Genomic DNA, 8,159 nt, shown 5'->3' on the forward strand with positions numbered 1-8,159 from the left:
AGTTTTTTTTTTTTTCTCTTATTTATTTGATGTAACTTGTTTCTATTTATCTTCTCTTTTGTGTCATCTATTTTTTTCCGTTTTCTTTCTTTACTTGATGATGATAACTTCAACGTTGTAGCAGTGTATATAACAAGCAAGGGAAGAGGTAGGGGCATGCGTTTCCTATCCTCGCTTCCTTTTTCTCTTTTTTATTACTAGCTTTGATCTCCTTTCTTCCTTCTAAAGTATTGCTACACCATAGACACAAAAGAAGATAAATCGATCGTAGTAGTAGTAGTAGTAGTAGTAGTAGTAGTAGTAGTAGAAGTAGTAGTAGTCGTAGTCTAGTAGCAATAACAACGAGTCACACACACACACACACACACCAGTGAACCTTTTCATAATTAAGATCAACAGTGAAAGCAAACCAAACTGACAGACACGAGTGACGAGCGACAGCAACAACACAAGCCAATGATTTAGAAAGTTGAAGTGTATAGAGACAACGACGCGAGAGAGAGAGAGAGAGAGAGAGAGAGAGGAGCTTGAAGACGAACAGTAGCAAATACACGACATGGTAACTTGTGGCGGTGGTAGCGGTGGTGGTGGTGGTGGTGGTTGCCTTGACAGTCCCAGAGTGGCTGAATTGCTCTTGTAACCGCGCCGCCTCACTCCCTCACTCCCTCAGTCCTCAGTCACTCGCGGGAAGGAGTAGTGTGTGGAAGGCTGTGTGGAGGGAGTGGAGCGTGAGAGGTGGACCACGAGTTTCTGAAACCCCTCCACACAACATCTCCACTTTCCAAAGGCTTTAGTTGAAGTTACACGGGGTTTTGAGAACTGTTTTTTATGGTTGTAGCGAGAGATTAGGAACATATCTTCATTATCAGCAGGAGAAACACTCTTGAGAACCTTCCCAGTCATCTCTGTGGCCTTTGAAAATAGTCGTGGTGAGAGAACGAAGTGTTTGTGAGCCTAGTAAGGAAGAGAGGACACTGATAACAAGGGAAATTGAAAAGCGATGCGTTTGACGTGTGTTTTGTGTTCTGGCGACGGAGAAACACTACAGTACTGAAGTGAAGTTGGTTGGGCATGTTGATTAGTGTTCGTAGTGGTTGCAGTGATCACAGCAGTGAAACAGATGAGTGGTGAGATGGAAATAAGTGTGTGTGTGTGTGTGTGTGTGTGTGTGTGTGTAACTTGACATAATTAACCGCGACCCTTCCTCTGTGCGCGGCTGAAAAAACTTGGGAATGTGTGTGTGTGTGTGTGTGTGTGTGTGTGTGTGTGTGTGTGGCCACGTATCACTGATTTTTGATAAGATGAAAGATACAATGTGAGATTTTATTATACGTATACGTACATGTGCGTGCATACGTGTGTGTGTGTGTGTGTGTGTGTGTGTGTGTGTGTGTGTGTGTGTGTGTGTGTGTGTGTGTGTGTTGCTCCTCACAATCGTTTTATGAGAGGACGCGAAATGTTTATGTAACTTTTTTTTACCTTCCAGTGACTCTCCCTGTGTGTGTGTGTGTGTGTGTGTGTTTTGCGATGCGCGGTGGTGTGTAGTGAGATGTACACCTGCATGTGTGTGTGTGTGTGTGTGTGTAAGCCAGCATGTGCGGGCGGCTTGTGACAATTTCATGAGAGAGAGAGAGAGAGAGAGAGAGAGAGAGAGAGAGAGAGAGAGATGAGGGATGGTTGATAGGTGGGAGGGAGACGAATGATGATATAATGTTGTAGTAGTAGTAGTAGTAGTTGTAGTAGTGGTAGTAGAGGTGGTGGTGGTTGTTATTATTGTTGTTGTTTCTGCAGTAACTATAACATTTAAGAACAAAGGAAGGAAAACAAGACACAAAATAATAGGAACATTTACATTTTAGGGAAAAAAAACTGAAAAAGAGAAACAAATAAACAATGAAAAGAAAAAGGAGCGAGAGGGAGGGAGAGAAAAAAGAAAGACGGAAGAGGAAGAAGAAGAGGAGGAGGAGGAGGAGGAGGAGGAGGAGGAGGAGGAGAAATAAGGGAACAAAGAAAGTAGAAGGTAAACAGAGAACGGGTAATAGAGTAAGTGATAAGAGAGAGAGAGAGAGAGAGAGGGGGGGGGGGAGAAGGAAGAAATACTTGTGGGCGGCTGGAGGAGGAAGGGAGGGAGGGAGGGAGGGAGGGAGGAGAGATGGAGATGGAGAGGATGGAGGAAAGGGGAGAAGGGAGAGAGGGAGGGAGTAGGAGGGGGAGTTTAAAAGTCGTGCAATCTAACATGAGTCACTGTTGCTTCATGGTGTGACGTCTGAAGGCATGCCAGCGCGCGGGTACTGAGGAACACAAAGGAAGATCAGACACTCAAGCAGCACCAGACCTTTTGCCTCCTTTGCTTGGTTACATGAGGTTAGGTTAGGTTAGGTTAGGTTAGGTTTAGTGGTGAGGTTGGAAAAAGGATGTGTTAAAAGTACCTATTTCACTCTTCTTATCCTTTCTGTCCCTCCTCCTCCTCTTTCCTTCTCTCCCTATTCCCCACCTCCCATCTCTCTCTTTCCTTCCTCTTCCTACCTCCCCTTTCCTCCAACACGCATATCCTACCCATAATCCTTCTCTATCTCCTTATTCCTCATCTCTCTCTCTCTCTCTCTCTCTCTCTCTCTCTCTCTCTCTCTCTCTCTCTCTCTCTCTCTCTCTCTCTCTCCTCCTCCCCCCCATCCCTTCCCTTCCCTCCCTCCCATTAAATTTAGTTAGGTTTAGTTAGGTAAGGTTAAAGTTTGGTCAGGTGAGGTCAGGTGAGGTTATTTGAGGTTGTTAGGTTAGGTTAGGTTAGGTTAGCTTAGGTTAGATTAGGTTTAGTTAGATAAGATTAAAGTTTGGTTAGGTTAGGTTAGGTTATTCGAGGTTGTCTGGTTAAAGATTAGGTTAGGTTAGGTTAGATTACGTGGGGTTAGGTTAGGTTAGCTTACGTGATTAGCTGAAGTTAGTTAGGTTTGATTAAGTAAGGTTAGACTGAAGCTGTGTTAGATTATTTGAGGTTGGCTGAAGAGAGGTGAGGTGAAGTTAATGTCAAACGAAGCTCACCTAACCTGACTTAACGTAATCCCTCGAGCACCGTGACGCATTACCATATTCACCCTACTTATCATTCAGGGGTTTTATACAGCTTCAGAAACTCATGTGGGGTATTAAAATAGTGAAGACTGTGACCATTAATCTTCTGACCTCCATAGACCCTTCCTAATGTCAATAAAATGGTCTAATAGTGCATAAAACTCAAGCTTAAAATGTGCCTCATTACTGAAGAGCTTAAAACAGCTTCAGAAACTTATGTGGGGGAGTAAAATAGTGAAGACTGTGACCATTAATCTTCTGACCTCCATAGACCCTTCCTAATGTCAATATAATGGTCTAATGGTACACGAAACTCAGGGTAAAAATGTGTTCCAGTACTGAAGAGCTTAAAACAGCTTCAGAAACTTATGTGGGGGAGTAAAATAGTGAACACTGTGACCATTAATCTTCTGACCTCCATAGACCCTTCCTAATGTCAATAAAATGGTCTAATCGTATCCAAGACTGAAGGTAGAAATGTGTCCCAGTACTGAAGGAAGTGACTCGACCTCACAACCTACAGGAATGCTAACGTCACTGACAGAGAGTGACGAAGATAAGTTAGTCACGCTGATAAGAGGAGAAATAACCTGAGGAACAGTAATGGTGGTGATAACAGCAACACTCACTTGGATGGTTTTGTGATAGTGAATAGAGAGAGAGCATACTTGTAGCTGTTACTTTGTCTCTCTCTCTCTCTCTCTCTCTCTCTCTCTCTCTCTCTCTCTCTCTCTCTCATATTTAATTTTTTTCCTTACTTTTCCTTCTCGTTTCATTTCTTCCGTCAGAGAGAGAGAGAGAGAGAGAGAGAGAGAGAGAGAGAGAGAGAGAGAGAGAGAGAGGGGGGAGGCGAATTAGCAGTGACAGCCATGATTACGAAGGCCATTTCCCACTTCTTATTCACGCTACGGTGAGGAAAAAAAGAAAAAAAAAGGAAAAAAAGAACAGTAGAAGTGGCAGTGACCTTGGCGCCAGAGACAGTAACAGTGCAGTGACTTACAGTGATAGGTAGTGCTATATACACGTGTTACAGTGATATATGGTGCTGTTTGAAGGTGTTGCAGTGAAATGAGATGTAAATTGAAGGTGTTAGAGGAAATGTGATGTGTTTTGATGCGTTACAGTGAAATTACAGTGTAGTTTGAAGGTATAGTGCTGTATGAACGTGTTACAGTGATATGCAGGGTAAGTAGGAGATGTTACAGTGAAGTGTGATGTAAATTGAAGGTGTTAGAGTGAACCCTGATGTGTTTGATGTGTCACAGTGAAATTACAGTGTAGTTTGTAGGTGTTACAGTGGGTTTACAGTGAAGTATGGTGTTACTTGGTGTGTTACAGTGATATATGGGGTGTTTGAAGGTGTTACAGTGATTTACGAGATAGATTGAAAATTTTACAGTGAAATATGGTGCTACTTGATGTGTTACAGTGATGCACGGTGGTAGGTTGACTTGTTACAGGAAAAGTGCGATGTACAGTGAGATACAGTGAAGCATAAGGGTAATGCAGTGAAATACAGTGAAAAGCATTGCAGCATAGAAGTCATACAGGAAAGTACAGTGAATACAGTGCAGCATTAAAGCAACACAGTGATTTGTGCACCATTCGAGTGATACAGTGAAAAAAAAAACAACAGCAGTGCACTATACAATGAAACACTCAAAATATCGCAACATGAAAGTGAAGCAGTGAAAACAGTGAAAAATAGTGACGTAAGAACAGTGAAGTACAGTGAAACAATTGAAAAAACAGTAAAACATTCATAACTTTTGATTTTGACTGTAACGCGTTGAGAGAGAGAGAGAGAGAGAGAGAGAGAGAGAGAGAGAAAGAGAGAGCAAGCAAAACGTTTATGAAGACCAACACTAAACAAAAGCAGTAACATTGACAGAAGGAGTGAGGAGGAAGAGACATACAGGACTACGTGAAGGACATACACCCCACCAGACAGACACAACAGCCATGGAGAGGAAAGTCAGCAGGTGAGAACGCAACATTGCATCACCTTTACAGTTCGATACAGACACAGTTGCATTGAGTCGATGTTATGCTAGAAAAAAAAAGGTTTGAGGAAGATAAGAGGGCTGGTAATCAATGTGGGAGGATTGCCTGCCTTCACCTATCACATCTTTAGTTCTTGGCCACCGTGAAGGTCCTATTGTGAAGGAGTTTATTTGGTAGATACATGAATAAATAGGTAAATAGATAGATAGGTAGATATTTGGGTATCTAGATAAATAGGTAGATAGATAAATAGAAAGATAGATGTATAGATAGTAAATATATTGATAAATTAGTGAGTATATAGATAGATAGATAGAGAGATTGATTTATGTATATATTGATGGAGAAAGATAGATGTAGAAGTAGATAGATGTTTATTGACCAGAAGATAGAATACACGTTATCACTAATTTGAATATACTCCTAGATAGATGAATAGATAGATAGATAGACAGACAGACAGACAGACAGACATTGAGCACAAGATACCACAGACAACTAATTACTAACACACACACACACACACACACACACACACACACACACACACACACACACACACACACACACACACACACACACACACACAGACTGGACTCTTGCATCACCAGCAGTAACTGTTCACCTGTGCTCGCTTTTCAAGAGGGCAAGGGAGAATGTTGAGAGGAAATACATGAACAGGACACACACACACACACACACACACACACACACACACACACACACACACACACACACACACACGCATTCTCTCTCTCTCTCTCTCTCTCTCTCTCTCTCTCTCTCTCTCTCTCTCTCTCTCTCTCTCTCTCTCTCCCTCTCTCTCTCTTTCTCTCACTCGGGCTGTGTCTCTTTACCAATCTGAGGGGAGAAAATAAATAATCAGAGAGAGAGAGAGAGAGAGAGAGAGAGAGAGAGAGAGAGAGAGGAGACACACACACCTGCCTCCCAACACACTCCCTTTAAGAACACCTCACCTCTCCTTTTCCCTTAACACCTCAACACTCACCCAACCTAACCTAACCCAACCCAACCCAACCTAACCTAACCTAACCTAACTTAACTTCTCTCCCCCCCCCTCTCTCCCCAGACGAGGCCCCCACCCGGACCACCTTCACCTGGACAAGAGTATGATAAGCGGACCGACCAATTTTTCCCACGTGGGGCGCAGTGACCCCTTCCGAGACAGGTGAGAAGGGGGGGAAGGGGTGAGTGGTGGTAGTGGTTGCTGTTGTTGTGGTGGTGGTGGTGGTGTGGTGGTGGTGGTGTTTATGGTGCTGGTGGTGGTAGTAGTAGTAGTAGTAGTTGTAGTGATGCTGGTGGTGGTTGTTGTAGAAGTAGTAGTGGTTGTGGTAGTAGTAGTAGTAGTAATAATAATAGTGGTGGTAGTAGTAGTAGTAGTGGTAGTTGTAGTAGTGGTAGTGGTAGTAGTAGTGGTAGTAGTAGTATTAGTAGTAGTGGTAGTAGAAGTAGTAGTAGTAGTAGTTGTTGTTGTTTTTGTTGTTGTTGTTGTTGAGTAGTAGTAGTAGTAGTAGTAGTAGTAGTAGTAGTAGTAGTAGTAGTAGTAATAGTAGTTGTTGTTGTTTTTGTTGTTGTTTTTTTATTTTCTTTAGTTTGATTTCAGGTTAACATTTTATTTTCTTACATTTTATTCCATTGTTCTTTGTTTTCATTCTGTTCAGTTTTGTTATTTCTTTATTTCATTTCTCGTATTCCACTTTGCCCTTCCCTTTTATTTTACAAGTATTATTTCAGTTTGTTTCGTTCAGCACGTCATTATGTATTTAAATTCTAGTATTTGCTCTTATTTTCACTTTTTTATCGTATTCTATTTTCGTTTTCAGTTTATTTCATTTCTGTGTTTCATTTTATTTCATTCTAGTTTTTTTTTTTTCTATCTTATTTTATTTTCGTGTTCAATTTTATCTTTCTTTACTTTATATTTCATTCAACTTTATTTTTTTATTTTCCTTTTTTTTCGAATGCATTTCCTGAGACATTTTTTTTTTGTAACTTGGAAACATTGACGCTCTTTGGAATATTGAGCAAACTTTTCTACTCTCTCTCTCTCTCTCTCTCTCTCTCTCTCTCTCTCTCTCTCTCTCTCTCTCTCTCTCTCTCTCTCTCTCGACCTGACGGAACTCCATAACCCTTGAAAAAAAGGTAGTAGTAATAGTAGTAGTAGTAGTAGTAGTAGTAGTAGTAGTAGTAGTAGTAGCAGTAGTGTTAATAGTAGTAGTAGTAGTAGTAGTAGTAGTAGTAGTAGTAGTAGTAGTAGTAGTAGTAGTATTAATAGTAGTAGTAGTAGCAGTAGTAGTAGCAGTAGTATTAATAGTAGTAGTAGTAGTAGTAGTAGTAGTAGTAGCAGTAGTATTAATAGTAGTAGTAGTAGTAGTAGTAGTAGTAGTAGTAGTAGCAATAGTAATAGCAGTAGTAGTAGTAGTAGTAACAATAGCAGCTTCTCTTTTATCCTGCAGGCTCGGGGAGTGGGCGGAGGGCGAGACACAAGTGGGCGGAGGCGTGAAGGACCACAGATGGGCGGAGGTGAGGCTGCAGGGAGGGACAGCACACACTCTCTCCTCTCCTGTATTCTGAAACAGTCCTGAGAGGCGCCGCCGCTACTTTCATAAGGCTCTAGTTGAAGTGACACGGGTTTCTAAGGGTGTTTCTGTGGTTCTAGTACTCCTGGTAATGTGACACGGGTTTTTGTGGTTCTAGTGACAGATTAACAAGATTTCTTCATTATTATCAGAAAAAAAAACTCTCTAGAACCTGGCTGATTGTCTCTCCTGCTTCTGAAAGTATTCCTTGTAAAGTGATTCGGGTTTTTAATTGTGCTTTTTTGTGGTTCTAGTGATAGATTAACAAGATTTCTACATTATTAACTGGAGAAACACAGAAACACTCTTTAGAACCCCGGTTAATTGTCTCTCCTGCATCTGAAAGTAGTCCTGGTAAAGTTATTCTGGTTTTTAAGAGTGTTTTTGTGGTTCTAGTGATAGATTAACAGGATTTCTTCATTATTAACAGGAGAAACACTCTTGAGAATCCGACTAATCATCTCTGTGGCCTTGGAAAACAGTCAT

The 8,159-nt window shown here is 41.4% G+C and overlaps 1 protein-coding gene across 13 annotated transcripts in view; it reads left to right on the forward strand.

Annotated features, from left to right (window-relative positions):
* Positions 1-615: 615 nt before the first annotated feature.
* Positions 616-8,159, forward strand: part of LOC123512644 (pollen-specific leucine-rich repeat extensin-like protein 2) — an 18,508-nt gene continuing 10,964 nt past the window's right edge. For 2 of the 13 annotated variants that reach the window (XM_045269100.1, XM_045269101.1), the window contains exons 1-3: positions 4,194-5,051; positions 6,164-6,262; positions 7,551-7,617. In XM_045269100.1, the coding sequence (XP_045125035.1) occupies positions 5,032-5,051; positions 6,164-6,262; positions 7,551-7,617 (186 nt within the window). In that variant the 5' untranslated portion in view covers positions 4,194-5,031. Of the gene's footprint in view, positions 1,128-3,870; positions 5,052-6,163; positions 6,263-7,550; positions 7,618-8,159 lie in introns of those variants that run through there. The other 11 variants (XM_045269087.1, XM_045269090.1, XM_045269091.1 and 8 more) reach the window with 11 other exon arrangements.

The sequence above is a fragment of the Portunus trituberculatus genome, chromosome 34 (genome assembly GCF_017591435.1).
Source record: "Portunus trituberculatus isolate SZX2019 chromosome 34, ASM1759143v1, whole genome shotgun sequence".
In the NCBI taxonomy this organism is placed as follows: Eukaryota; Metazoa; Arthropoda; class Malacostraca; order Decapoda; family Portunidae; genus Portunus; species Portunus trituberculatus.